Here is a 15,520-nt window from a genome sequence, read left to right on the forward strand (position 1 = left end):
GTTGTACCGCTGAAATCAAAGCTAAAGAATCCCATTAAACCATTTTCAAATGAAAACAGACAATACTGGAAATACACAGGTCAGAAGGATAAACACCCAAAATGTCACAACCTGCTTTTTCTCCCGTCAGATGCTGACTGACCAGCTGTACATTTCCAGTATTGTCTGCATTTATTTCACGTATCAAGTTTTCATTTTTTTGAACATACTTGAGGATTCTATAAATGTAATCAGTTACTAATATAGCATGTTTCAAGGTGCCATAAAATTTACTTTAAAATCAATGAATTGTCTAGTTAAATCCTTAGGGGGGGTAACTGTGATTAGAATTGGTATAACAAGTTCCTTAAAATTATACTGAGAATAACACTTGGGCTTAATTTTCCAAACTAGTTTCATAAAGATGTCAAATCGTCATTGAAATTAACTATTTTCTCAGTTTGCTGTTCACAGGTCACAATTTGCCAGACTCTTAACTAAAAAACATGCTACAGCAGCATGAGACAGTCAGTTTATCTAAGTGAGGTTTTGCTCCTTGAATGCGATGAATTGTTAGCTAATCCGAGTTGTGACTAAATTGTTATAATTGGTTTCATCATCCCTTAAGTTTAAGAAAAAATGTAAAAGAGATTTAGGTTGGCACTTTTGATTGGATTAAGTACACTGGGGGGAAAACTTGCAGCAGCTTGTGTTTTTTAAAATTTGAGGATATAAATAAAATGCACTGCACATAGAAATGAATAAAATACATCTACATGAACACAATCATAGAACATGAACTATCAAAGCCAATGAAGACACAGAAGACTCAACAACGCAAGAAATAGTAAATTTTAGGAAGCCGGGGAGCAATTTCCCACTTGTATATTCAACTAGTCAAACCTATAATATCTGAAGGTAAGATCATGGATCGTGCAAGCTGAATGAAATCCAACAAGGTACCAGTAAATTTGTTTTAAAGTTTCAACACTGAAATGCATGGTATTCCTGGAACTACTGTAATGTTCATTAGGAACTTTTTTTTTTGCACTTTATACAGTAATTGCTTTTTTCCCCTTTGTTTTTTGAATTTTAATTTCTAGATTAGCCCTTTAGACTTGTGTAGCAATAATGCAACCTAATGCCAGCATTGAAGGTTTGTATCCCCATAATTGTTTATTTTCAGTTCTGAGCTGAAAAATCTTAACCTGTGAAAGAAATTACTTTTGAATATGATATTTTTATGTTTCCAACAGGAGAACAAATTGTCCAATTTGTGTTCTTTGTTGCTGATCACAGAACTAGAGAAACTAGTAGAGTTGATTTTGATATTAAGTTCAAGTGTAAATGCTTAGCTACATGCAATATAACCAAATAGAGCTTCATACATCTTTACTTGTTATAAAAATAACTGCATTTACAACGTACTCAAACTTTTGTGAAAGCTCCATACTAAACTATGACAAATATTAGTTGTAGGCATTTAAGTAACATCTTGAGATTGAATTTACTTCTGTAAAAATGACATTTTTTAATAAGTACTGAAAAGGCAAAGTACTTTTTTTTCCCCCTTGCCTCCATTTTTCCCACTAACATTACTACACTGATGCACTGTACATTCTTTCCTTATTTCTATGTTCGTTTATTTACACTGAGTTCCAGGACTCAAGTTTCAGTACAGTTAGACTGCTTTTCAGACCAGTAAATTATGTTAATCCTTTTTCATTACAAATTAGAGCAAATCTCCTAAAGCAGAGCCCAATGATCAAACTTGATAAGCTCTGGTAGTAGTCACCACATATTTGAACTACCTGCTTGATACCTTGCAGCCTATGGCTAATTACTTCGTGGACTATTGCTAATTATTTACGTATTCAAGTTCCTGAGGTATTCAATAGCAAATGAATACACTTTACCCAAGCACAATGATATCTTTACAAATAACAAAAAAATTACTAAATAAAACAAGTTGTCTTGAGATGCATCAAACAGATACACAAGGCACGTATTAGCCATGTAATTATGCTGCAGGATACCAATAAGCATGTTTAATTAGGTAAGTGGTGAAGGCTCCAAGTCAAAGTATTAATGCTATGTCCTTTCTGCATGCATTAATTCAAAATCTAGGAATGACTACTGCAATTTGTGGTAGTGCAAATTGGTGCAGATCTTTGTCCTCAAGTCTCTCCAAATGATTTCAGTACTCTCTCTCCTTTAACGAACAACATTCCAGCCAACCAATAATGGATGACAATGTTCACAGTGGCATCAGCCGATAACTGGTACATTGGAGCTAAGTTTTACTTTTGCAGTCCAGAACATTCTGGAAGTGAGGCAGAAGAGCACATTACAATTAATGCTGAATATATCCAGAAATGCATGACCCTTCACTGATTTAACATCCAAACTGTAGATTGGGTGGTGGTGACTGTACACAAATCTAGTGGAGTGAAGAGGGTAGAGATTTGGCTCTGTTAGTCTACTGGTACTTTATATCTTTGTCAACTCTCATGCTGAAAGGTTCAAGTCTTTCATTCTCTGGCAATAAACTATTAAGTTTCTCCATTAATGGAATAGTTTGATCTATGCCCATCTGTATGCGCCGGAGTATAGCAGACATCTCATTAACTTTCTGTATTTGCTCAGCATACTTGGCGTATCTCTTCTGTCGCTCTTGCATAACACTGTATAAGGCAACAACGGAGAGATCCATCTATAACAGAACAAAAATACTGTAATTATCAAAGTGGATAACTGTTAGAAACCGCACTTGCAAGGAGAGACGCTGTTTAAAGTTTTGTTGTTAAATAAACAAATTTTACACAAGCTGAGTCAAAAAACGCCAATTTATCACATTACACCTCAGTTTCAGGAATGAAGTCCAAAACATGAAACCACCTACCTAATGTATGGCAACAAAGCTCAGCTTAAGTAAATTTCTCTTTTTTTTGCAAAACTAGCATATAAATTGAAGCAATTGCCAAGGTTATCTGCTTGGAATTTGCAACTTTTATATTCCAGCAAACTGTCTTCAGATTTCCCTTACTCTAACATACACCTGCAATGATCTACTCTGAAAAGAAGTCTATTGGCAGAACAGTCAAATCCATTTCCATTAGCGTGGAATTAACTAACATTAAAAATACTATGTAAATGCAAGCTGCTATTGGTCTACCATTAAAAATGGCTTATTGGTTTGGAAACTAAATTCTCTACAAACAGCCGTTCCCCAGCAAAAGAAAGGTTTACTCATAAGCAATTTGAGCCTGTTTATACATGTTGCATTAGAGGATATCTTAAAAGCATCTAACCTCACAGAGCACAGGTCTCATACCGATTAATCTTTCCCATCATTTTATATTATATATGACATTCTGACATTCTCTTAATAGTAATTTTTAAAAATCTTGTGTAGATCTACATGTCATTGATGCCTCCTATGTAAACACTTCAGTCGGAATCCCAAATTTAAAATGTCAACACTTACCTGTCACACCACTAGGTGGTGCACTAACAGGAATTATAGTGTTAAATGATAACACTGACCTGTAATGAACACTTGTCATACAATTAGTTGGTCCTACATTTCTTTTCCCCATAAATCAACTACAACTTGCATTTATATAGCGCCTTTAATATATATGAAACATCTAAATGCACTTCACAGAACTAAAATCAGATGAAATATTATACAGACAAAAGGAGATGGGCTTGGTCAAGAGGTATGTTTTGGGCCGGGAATTAAAGGAAGAGAATGGAATGTCAGCTTAGGGTCTAGACAGCTGTTGGCACAGTCACCAATAATAGGACAAAGGGATCCACACACAATTTTATGAGCCGAAACCCTGGTTACTGAAATTCTCCATTGTTTACTATACCTGGGACTTGCTATGTTATTCAAGAGATCACCTGTACCATTCTATCCTTAAACCTCACATTGACTGTGCAGCATTTATGTTTAATCAGCAGACTAAAGGCCATCTGGACCTGGAAAACTTGGTAACAAATTACATTAAAATCTAATTTATTCATAAAACTGGAACAGAATAAGGTGTAAATGCAGACATGACTATGGATTTAAAATTAGGTGCCAATACCTGAATTTAATTACTGTATTAAGGACTAAAGGAAACAGAACTTTTTTTTTGCCAAATAATACACTGCTTTAATGCAAACACAATGTACACAGGAGTTAGCTTGAAAGTGTGCCAACATAACTTGATACAATGTCATGTTCCAGTCTCTAAGCCCATTACAGTTTATTTCTAAACTTAGGTTCTTGTTTACATGAACAGCATAAGTCATATAGGAATGTACTGAATGTTCTGGAGAACAGATGCTGACGCAAACAACCTCCATTAACTACTTTCACCCTATTAACTGAAGTGCTTGTTTTCTTATATATGTTATATAAGAGGGAGGCAGATAAATTAATTGTTCCACAGTATTGAAAACAACAATACATCCTGCCTGGACATGGTATGCTGCTAAACAAATGCTCTTGCTTTGTCAAATCTTGTACTCTCAGATTCATAATTGTTTTTGTCTGTGAGCAATGAGAGACTTATGGCATTGCACTGCAACAATGCACTGCTATAATATACAAGTGTATGTTCTGAACTCTCTGCCAGATGGTAGAACTTTATAGCCTTCTGCAATCAATAGTGAGGTTCAACAATTTCAGATCATAACCTCTGCCTCTTTTTTTTTTCCAGACAGTAGCTGTTTGGTGATGATTCTACTATTCATATTTACACCCCTTCCTGACATCTTTTTTTCCTTTCCTTGTTCCATTGTTTCATTTTTCTCCCTGCCATCATCCCCTTTAGCCATTTAATCTCTCCTATCTTCCACCTGATCACAAACTTTCTCTTTTGTTCTTTCTCCTCTCCCCTCTGCACTTGCTTAAAACTTGTCATATCTCTACCTCTTTTCTAGTCCTGACAAAAGTTCATTGACCTGAAATGTTAACAATGTTTCTTTCTCCATAGATACTGTCCAACTTGCTGAGTATTTCCAGCATTTATACCAGATGGAGCTTCAGGTTGAATATCTTAAATGCATTTAAGGGAATGCTAGGTAAGTACATGAGGGAGAAAAGAATTGATGGATGTGCTGATAAAGTGAGATGAATTAAAGTCGAAGGAAGCTCATGTGGAGCATAAACACCAGCACAGGTCTTTTGGGTCAAATGACCTGTTCCTGTGCTGTCCCTCAAAACACCTAATATGCCCAGCCAATTATTTTTCAAAACTGAGAAAAATAAAATCCCAGAGATGCCAATCAGCAAAAATACAATGTGACAAATTTGACTACATGTCAGCAACAGAGAAAATGCAATGCCAGTATGCAGCAATGATCAGTGCAGTACTACTGCTTTACACATTCTATTTGAAGGAATATCCAGCTATTGCTTACTACTGGGAAACTAGGACAAAGGGGCCATACTTACAGAATCATGAAATCAGTTTACGGATACCAGTTGCTGTAGTAACCACATTGTTCAATAGCTTTGCATCAAGTATTGTTGGGGTTTCTAATACTGTTACCAAAGCAATGTGCTTTTTAATCACAAGATCTCTTTTACATGTTTTCAGTCTGAATGTGTGTTATTTCAACACTAAACCAGATAAACGGTTAGCTTGTCACCCACTTAGGGTGTGATGCAATGTTTATGAAACAATTATTTGATTAATGAGTTTCTTTTCCTTCAGTCCTCAGAGGAGTTTTGAAATTATGTACTCAATTTTCCGAACATCGAAACAATTGTCATGTATTTACATGAGATCTACAAGGGATCAGGTATAAACAAGCTAATTTTTGCAAATCATCTGAATGATGACTAGCTTTTTCAACTGTCAAGAATTCAAGTAATGTACTTTGTAGGTAACTATATTACAAGAATTGACTGCCTAGACCTAGTTACTACAGCTATTATTGAAAGTGCCATTTTTGACCTTAATAGCAAAATCATTTCATACTTTTAATTTCCACTGCAGTATCACACAATAATGTTAATGATTCAAGGTGCTCTGACAAATATGTTTACACAAGCTAAGATGATATTTACTAGTAAATAAACATTATTTGGCAGATCACTGACAGTGAGCCTGAAATTGTGCTGTTGGGTCTTCTTAAACCCCTTACACTTGGAAGTGAAGGTGGAGAGGTAAGGAACTTATAACCTTTATTGCAAAAATTGAGACCATCTGTTCAGTTGCCTCTGCTGTATCAATCTTTTCATTTAACCCACTAAGCCAAATTTTCCCCCAAGAATCCCCTACCCTAGCCCTCAATGTGCATCTCCCATCCCCACTCACGCCCCCTTGTCAATGAGACCAACCTCCTAGTCTCAGGACTCTATTCCTACTAACTTGCTGACCACGCAAGTTCGCTTGCTGGCTTCAATGTTGGATGATGCTGTAAATGGTTCATCTCCTTTGCTACCACCCTTTCAAACCTGCCATCATCAAAAAACCCACCCTTGACCGATTTGTTTCTGCAAACTATTTGCCCCATTTCCAACCTCCCATACCTTGCCAAAGTCCTTGAATGTCATGTCACCACCCAGATCCATGTCTAACCCTTTCTTAACTGGTCGCTCAGGATTGGTTGTCTTCATATAGGACCTTAGTAGCTTCTTATTGACAGCTTTTCAGGCATGTTTTCATTTTTGATTCACACATTCGAGACCTCTTCAGTTCTAATTCCTGTTAGCTATTTTGAGCCAACCAACACATGCGATGGCAAAAATTTCAGACTGCAGAAAGCAGGTATTATGCAAAGTTGTGCAGATGCAATATTTTTAATAAAATAATATAGTAAATCTCATCTCTATATTGAGTGTGACTCATTTAGAATCTGGCACTGTAATTACAAAAAATTGAAATTGCCTCCAATTAATAGTGGATAATATAAACTTCAACTTGAGTTCTTTCTCAACAAATTTCTAAATACTGATTGCATGTAATTCTTATCTAATCTGTTGTGATAACAATGAAGTAGAATATGTATGTTAAACAGAATTACAGGAATGTCATCTAATTTAAGGTAACAGATTACATTGTATCTAATGGTTAATGTGGAGCTCCTTAAGAAGGGGCTTGCCCTGTAACACTTAGCACTTCCAGCGTTTCAGGAAGGTAATTAATTCTGACCAATCCTGAACTTAAAAAAGTCAGAAGAGTAGGACTGGAAACAGACTGTGGCAGGTTTATAAATATTTCAAGGATCCAGAAACAGGATTTATTTTCCCTGAATCACACTCCCCAAATTTTTGACACCTTTTCTTGGCATATTTGCACAATTCTTTTACTTGGCCTTTTTGGTGAATATTATTTATTTTATGTTTCAACAAGCATTGGACTCCAACATCTTGTTCAACTCCTTTTTAGCTATCACTAATTGCTCCTCCACATTGCATAAATCATATGTGGTGGAACTCCCAAATTATCCTCTACAGCCTTGAAGCTTGCAACACATTCAATCACCTGAAAATTAGGTTTCAATGCAGTGACAATCTCAGGATCAGTAAATTCCCAAATTTTCAATTTAAGCATAAGGCTTTCTTGAACTTTTCTTAAGTATGCTAAAGTCTGACCTGTTTTCCACCAGCTTGGTAACCTGTGATTTTATGGTTTTGAGTCTAGTCTTTTGTTTGCCACTTATCTTAGAATGTTATAATTTCCTTGCTTAAGAGTTTGGCCATCTTCGCTCAATACAGCAAGTTTCTTCAACTTTTTTTCCTAAAACAAATATCAGAAGAGAAAATACATGGAATGCCAGAAACTAGCATGAAACAGTTAATGTAATGTCCGCTGATGAGCATTCGAAGACGTTGGCCCAACGATGACGCAAAATTGGACCCATAACTTCTTTATGAAACCGCTGATTTGTGGTTGCAGTTCGAAATTCTGCCAGCTAACTTTAAAACAGCAGCAGAAATGTCCGGTGTGGGGAAGTAAACAGCTCGGGCTGACATGGGGCACAGCATTTTTGTGCTGCCGGGGGGCTCCATCAACTCCACAGAGATGCAAGTACAAAAAAGTTTTTGTGAGCAACTTCTAGCAGCTGCTGGAAAGACTACCAGTTAGGCTGCTGTGGATTTGGAAGAACTGGGCGTCACAAATAACTGCTTGCTTCTCTGATTCAGCAATCTCCCTGAACTACCGTCATCTCAGTTAACTGTGAAACTTAGCTGCTCTTCACTTAACCAAACAGAATTGATAAAATGTGTTCGTTTTTCAGGCTCCTAAAACAAATACAAAGGACCCTGATTTGCATATCCAATGCCCTTTTCTGGTGGGCATCATGAACATTTGGTAGCCACTGACTTCCAATTCGGCAGCTGGCACTCGTCCAGGGGAATCGAGCATGGAAAACTGCAACCCAAATATTTTGCCAAAAAAAATCTCAATGGAGGTCAATTTTTCCCCGTGTCTATTAAAAGTCAGGTGGAATAACTGGTTGAAAAAAGTGAACGATAAGTAAACCATTTATTATATAAACTCCCCCCCCCACCACCATCCTCCCAGCCAGCCCTACACTGCCCCCTAATCTGGATTTCAGTCAACTACAAAACTTGGCTGCTTTACTGGTAACTGAAAAATGAACACATTTTATCAATTCTGTTTGGATGAGTGAAGAGCAGATAAGTTTCACAGTTAACTGAGATGATGGTAGTTCAGGGAGATTGCTGAATCAGAGAAGCAAGCAGTTATTTGTTCCGATTCCAAAACCTCCATTATGCTATCATTTCATTATCTGTGAAACTCAGCTCTTCTACCAATCTTCAAACAAAGCTGTTTCTCACAGTTGAGTTTCCCTAAATGACTCCTTGACATGGCGTTCTGCACAGCATTCCAGTAAGCTGCAAGAGCTGAAAAATGGCAACAATGAAATAAAAGCTGAGGTAATGGAGCCATGTGGTCACTGTTACATTGTAAGAAAATGCAGCAATTTGTGCTGAACAAGACCCCACAAGCAGCAATGAGCTAATTTTTGTGGTAGCAGTGGTTGAGGGATAAATGTTGGCCAGGACAGTCAAGAATTCCCCTGTTGTTCTTTGAATGGTGGAAGTGGCTTAACAAGTGGCATCGATCAGCGTTGTGCAAATCTGTGAATCCGAGGACTTAAGCACTTTAAAAAAATATTTTCTTTCCTTTTGACCTAAAGGTGGTGGTTCTCATTGGGTTTATAGCTCTACAGCTACTAACTGTTCTCTAATACTTTTCTAACGAGGTGCTGGCAGCCATCACAGCTGAACCACATGCTGTCCCAGGTTCAGTATGTGACCTCTGCTGAGTTAGCCAACTTCAGCTAGGGTAACAGCACAGTCTGCAAAGACATGGGGGGGTACGGGGGTGGCAGGGGCAGTGAAAGGGCCAGATGTTAGATAAAACTCAAACAACATTCCTACTCATGATAAAGTAATGGGAATGTTGGGCAAAATAACAATTAGACTCAGTTGTTATGCTTCCATAATTGAACAGAATGTCAACACCCTGGATGACAATGGGGAGCTAGATCCTGGTTGATTTTCTCCTTCCCCAACATGGTAGAACTCATCATATGGAATACAGACCCTGTGGTTGAATCTAGGGATTTTCAGATCTGCACGGATCAGTACCGCTCCAGATTTGTTTTATCAAAAAAGATCAAGATATACTTTTTCTTTTGTTTTTACTTCCTAGCTTCCATATCTTTACAGTTCTGGAGATGCAAGTATCTGAAAGACCAAATCCCAGATCTCTACTAACATTGCTCAGTAGTCTGCCTAAGACAAGTGCAAATAAGAGACAGTGGCTTGGCAACCAGATTTTCCCACCCTCCTGATTTTACGTCTGAAACTGACATTCAGGGCCAGATTTTGCAGACCTAATAGAGACAGGATGGCAAAAAAAAACAAGTCGCTGAATGACATGGGCAGAAGTTCTGATTCCACTTTCACCGTTTTTCAGGGCATGGGAAAGGGTGCAGGGCAGGATGCCCGTCCGCCCCTATCAAAAGGCCCAAGGTCAGACCTTTCAGATTTTTACTGGGACAGGCGGGCTTCGAAAGCCCTTCACGATTGCACTGAGTGAGAAGAGGAGGGAACAGCCATGGAGGTAGGACAGAAGGCCACGAAACTTATTGAAAGTTAGAGGATTTTTAGGGGTTTAAGGGTGGCATCGGAGGCGAGTTAACACTGAGGGAGGGCGGGGGCAGTGTGGTAGATGCAGGGGGATGACTCCATAAAAAGGGCCAATTTTTGAGTAGGCATCAATTTTGATGGACCCTCTCCAGGAGGCTCATATCTGCATTTTTTAAGTGCCAGCAACTGAGTGTCAGACCTGTTGCCAGTACTTAAGGAATCTTCAGAACTTGTAAAAAAAAAAATGGCGGGCCTTTCAGTGGAGCCTTCTATCTCGGTTCCCACCTCAGGTTTGTCAACTGAGCTGGCAGACCCACCTCTGTCATAAAATGAGGCCATCTGCCAGGAAAATCCTATTTCTCTGCAGCCAGGTGAAGGAGGCAGGATCGCGCTGGACCCTCCCGATTTCCACCTCCAACATGAAAAGCCAGCCCTCAACGTGAGCAATCACCGGCAAGATTCACAATTCTGCCAATGTGCTCGGCATTAAGTTATACAGAGTGTACTGTGTTATCGGGCTGCCTTACAGAATATCGTTAAATTTAAGTTTAAATGCTGATGTCTATAACACTGTCCTTGTGAGCCAAACATTTTCTAATTATGAGAAATTTAATAGGATAACGTATGGATTTTCCTTTCAGGCAAATATAAACAATACACATTGGGGTCTATTTTTCCCAATTCCGCACCAACAACCTGGCTGAACTTCCAGGATCAAGTTACTTGAATGAGATGGTTTTGACCTTGGTGGAAATCTAGCCTAAGAATGCCTGCTCTCTGTAAGCCCTCTTCCGTGGCAGACACAAGACAGAAACCTAAGAAAAATTATATAGGACATCAATCCCATGGCATTCCCATAAAATTTAAACACTCCAAACTGTTTGGATGCTGCAGGAAATGCGCCTTAAACTCAAAGGGAGCAGAGACTCTACTGCCTAACACCCCAGCTTTAGGTGTTGAAGAAGTAGGCAGAAGAAAAATTGGCTGCACTACGTCAATTGTGGAAGTATAGGCTCGCGGCTCGTTCTTCTGGAACTTTGTTCTTGTAATCAAAAGGGAGAGTTTAAAAAGGGGTCTTTGCTTCCAAAAATTACAACGTGTTAATCTTGTCTTCTTTAAAATAAATGAGCTCATCGTATTGCGCTCCTTTTTATCCCCCACTTACACCATTTATTAATTGCAATGCCTATCAAATATTTATAAGTTATGTAAAACGGAAACAAAATTCAGATTTAGAAACCCTTGGGATATTTTCATTATATAACTTAAATTGGTGAGTCAGTCTAGTGATGCACCACAATTTTAAACATAACATAGGTCATGTGACTGCTAGATAAGACCCATCTGTGCATCTTACCTATGAATTAAGTGTGCACTCATGCGAGTTAACCAGTTCAAAGATCAGTTGATTATCATTGGCAAGTTGCTATTTGAACTGAGAGAGAATAATTATAATGGAAGTTATTTGATTGCTTTACTACTTGGAATTACAAAAAATCTTAGCGTGGCTTAGGGGCTTTTAAGCAATTGTGATCTGTAACTGCTAGGCGTGTGTAGGTATCTCTATGCAATGCGCATACCATCCACATGAAGTACTATAGCAGCTTTCCAAGGCTTCTTCGACAGTGCCTTTCATACCATCGACCTCTACCATCGAGAAGGACAAGGTCAGCACACGCATGAGAACACCACCACCTCCAAGTTCCCGTCCAAGTCACATGTCATCCTGTCTTGGAAATATATTTCCATTCCACACCATCATCAGAGAGTCAAATTCCTGGAATTCCCTATCCAGTAGCACTGTTAGAATACTTTGGCCACACGGACTGCAACTGATTCAAGAAGGCAGCTCACTACCACCTCTCAGAGCAACTAAGGTTGGGCAATACTGGCCTTGCTAGCAATGCCTTCCCAATAATTATTTTTTTAAATGCCATGTGAGATCAATTAACTCAGAAATACTGCCCTGTATGGAGAACAGTTAACATGTTTTTTCATTCCTTCATGGCATGTGAACTTCCAGCATTTGTTGCCAATCCCCGTTTACCCCGTAGAAGGTGGTGGTGAGCTGCTTTCTTGAACGCAGCTGGCTATCCACAGTGCTGTTAGGGAGTTCCAGGATTTTGACCCAGTGACAGTGAAGGAACAGCAACATAGTTCCAAGTCAGGATGGTGTATGTCTTAGATGAGGAACTTGCAGGTGGTGAAGTTTCCATACATTCGCTGCCCTTGTCCTTCTAGTTGGTATAGATCACAGGTTTGGAAGGCGCTGTCGAAGGAGGCTTGGTAAGTTGCTGCAGCGGATCTTGTAGACGGTACACACTGCTGCCACTGTGTATCGGTGGTGGTGGGAGTGAATGTTTAAGGTGGTGGATGGGTTGCCAATCAAGCGGGCAGCTTTGTCCTGGATAGTGTTGAGCCTCTTGAATGTGTTGCAGCTACACTTATCCAGGCAAGTGGAGAGTATTCCATTACACTCCTGACATGTGCCTTGTAGATGGTGGACAGGCTTTAGGGAGTTGGGAGGTGAGTTACTTGTTGCAGAATTTTCAACCTCTGACCTGCTCTTGTAACCATAGTATTTATATGGCTGGTCCAGTTCAATTTCTGCTTAATGGTAACCTTCAGGATGTTGATGGTGGCTAGTAGAAAAGAAAACGAATCCTTTTTAGGACCATTTGAAAAACTGCTGAGTGTCATATTTTCTTGAAAATAATTTTATAATATATTTTCCTAATTCAGCCCTTCTGTTGAAAGGTTTGGTTACTGGAGTGACAAAGTGATTGAAATAAGGAAATAAGATAAATGTTGTATAATAATGAGAACTGGTTAAAAGTCATAGAGGCACAGATGTTGTTTCTTTAATGGTAAGAGAAACAGATGTACATCAAAGGCAAAATAGTCTTTGGTCCAATAACTGTGTATAATGGGAGGTACAGGGTTGTGCCTAGAAGGCTAGGGAATAGTTGAAGAGAGAAATATAAAAACATAAGAAACAGGAGCAGGAGTAGGCCATTCGGCCCCTCAAGCCTGCTCCGCCATTCAATAAGATCATGGCTCCTCTTTTGTGCCAGCTCCTCATAGCCCTCAACTTCCCGATATTTCAAAAATCTATCTACCTTCTCTTTAAATACTTTCAGTGATCTAGCCTCCCCAACTCTCTGGGGTAGAGAATTCCAGACATTCACTACCTTATGAGAGAAGAAATTCCTTCGCATCTCAGTTTTAAATGAGTGTCCCCTTATTCTGTAATTATATCCCCTAGTTTGAGATTCCCCACTAGTGAAAACATCTTCTCAACATCTACCCTGTTAAGCCCCCTCAGAATCTTGTACATTTCAATAAGATCACCTCTCATTCTTCTAAACTCTAATGAATAAAGGCCTAACCTATTTAGCAATTCTTGATAAGTCAACTCCTTCATCCCAGGAATCAGCCTAGTGATTTTGAACAGCCTCCAATGCCAGTACATTCTTTCTTAAATACTGGGACCAAAACTGTACACAGTACTCCAGGTGCGGCCTCACCAACACCTTGTACAGTTGTAACAATACTTCCCTATTTTTAAACTCCAACCTCCTAGCAATATAAGTCAAAATTCCATTTGCTTTCTTAATTACTTGCTGCACCTGCATGTTAACTTTGTGTTTCATGCACAAGAACATCCAAATCCCCCTCTGCTGAACTTTTTTAGAGTCTCTCTCCATTTAAATAATAGTCTGCCTTTTGATCCTTCCTACCAAATGGCATGACTCACACTTTCCTACATTAAACTCCATCTACCAAGTTTTTGCCCACTCACTCAGCCTATCTATATCCTCCTGCAGGTTCCTTATGTCCTCAGCACAACATGCCCTCCCACCTATTTTTGTATCGTCAGCAAATTTGGATACATTACACTCTGCCCCCTCCTCCGAGCCATTAATATAGATAGTAAATAATTGAGGCCCTAGGACTTGTGGCACTCCACTAGTTATGTCTTTCCAACCTGAAAAAGACCTATTAATCCTGACTCTCTGTCTTGTGTGTGTTAACCAATCCTCAATCCATGCTAATGCATTATCCTCAATACATTAGCTCCTTTCTTGTGCAATAACCTTTTATGTGGCACCTTATCGAATGCCTTCTGGAAATCCAAATACACTACATCTACCAGTTCCCCTTTATCAACTCTGCTGTTATATCCTCAAAGAACTCTAGCAAATTTGTAAAATATGATTTCCCTTTTATAAAACCATGTTGACTCTGTTTGATTGCATTAAGTTTTTCTAAATGTCCTGCTATTTCTTCCTTAATAATAGACTCTAGCATTTTCCCAATGACAGATGCAGGCTGACAGGCCTATAGTTTCCTGCTTTTTGTCTCCCTCCCTTCTTGAACAGGGGCGTCACATTAGCGGTTTTCCAATCCGCTAGGACCCTCTCAGAATCTAGCAAGTTCTGGAATATTTTGACCAAAGCCCCCACTATCTCTGCAGCCACTTCCTTTAAATCCCTTGGATGCAGGCCATCAGGCCCTGGCGACTTGTCTGCCTTTAGTCCCATTAGTTTGTCAAATATTTTGTCCCTCATGATAGAAACTGTTACAAGATCTTTCCTCCCATTGGCTCCTTGCTTATCTGATATCTTTGGGATGTTTATAGTGTCCTCCACCCACTGATGCAAAATATTGGTTTAAATTATCTGCTATTTCTCTCTTCCCTGTTATCAATTCTCCAGTCTCATCCTCCATGGGTCCCACGTTCACTTTAGCCACTCTTTCTTTTTATATACCCATAGAAGCTCTTGCTGTTTGTGTTTATATTTCTTGCCAATTTACTTTCATAATCATTTTTTTCCCTCTTTATAAGTTTTTTAGTCATCTGCTGCTGGTTCCTAAAAAATTCCTAATGCTAAGGTAATGTTGGATTCATTCATAAAGGGTGATCTTACCCCTCTAACTCATGTGGTTTGTTATTTTGGTTTTTTTAAAAAAAGCATTTGGTTAATTCAAAATGGTACACTGGGCAAGATTCAAAAGTCTAAAAGAGAAAACAGCCCAATTGAGTTTTCACTTTGGTTTTCCTCTAGTGGCCATTATCAAATTGGCAATAATAATGCAGTGGAATTAAAAATCACCTAAGGCACAATAATTACAGCATACAAATTGCAACTGAAATCCTAAAATAAATTCTGACACTGGGATGGACAGACACTTGCAATCCACAAGGAGCAAACAACAATGGACGGATCTAAGATTTGGGACAAGGGTTTCAATCTGAGAGTATGTTTTTATGATAAATCTATTCAGCTTCCATGGAGCTGATATAGATCAAAATTTTAATTCTTAAAACCAAGCAAATTATTTGGAACAAAGACACTTGTGCCTCAGACTTCATTATGAAGTGACAGCAGAATGAAACTGTGCAGC

At 38.7% G+C, this 15,520-nt stretch overlaps 1 protein-coding gene across 1 annotated transcript in view; it reads right to left on the minus strand.

Moving 5' to 3' along the window:
* Positions 1 to 924: 924 nt before the first annotated feature.
* borcs5 (BLOC-1 related complex subunit 5) overlaps positions 925 to 15,520 on the minus strand; it is a 95,251-nt gene continuing 80,655 nt past the window's right edge. The window contains exon 5 of the mRNA XM_078568144.1: positions 925 to 2,692. Coding sequence (XP_078424270.1) covers positions 2,459 to 2,692 — 234 coding nt within the window. The 3' untranslated portion in view covers positions 925 to 2,458. The remainder of the gene's footprint in view (positions 2,693 to 15,520) is intronic.

The sequence above is a fragment of the Cetorhinus maximus genome, chromosome 22 (assembly GCF_964194155.1).
Source record: "Cetorhinus maximus chromosome 22, sCetMax3.hap1.1, whole genome shotgun sequence".
In the NCBI taxonomy this organism is placed as follows: domain Eukaryota; kingdom Metazoa; phylum Chordata; class Chondrichthyes; order Lamniformes; family Cetorhinidae; genus Cetorhinus; species Cetorhinus maximus.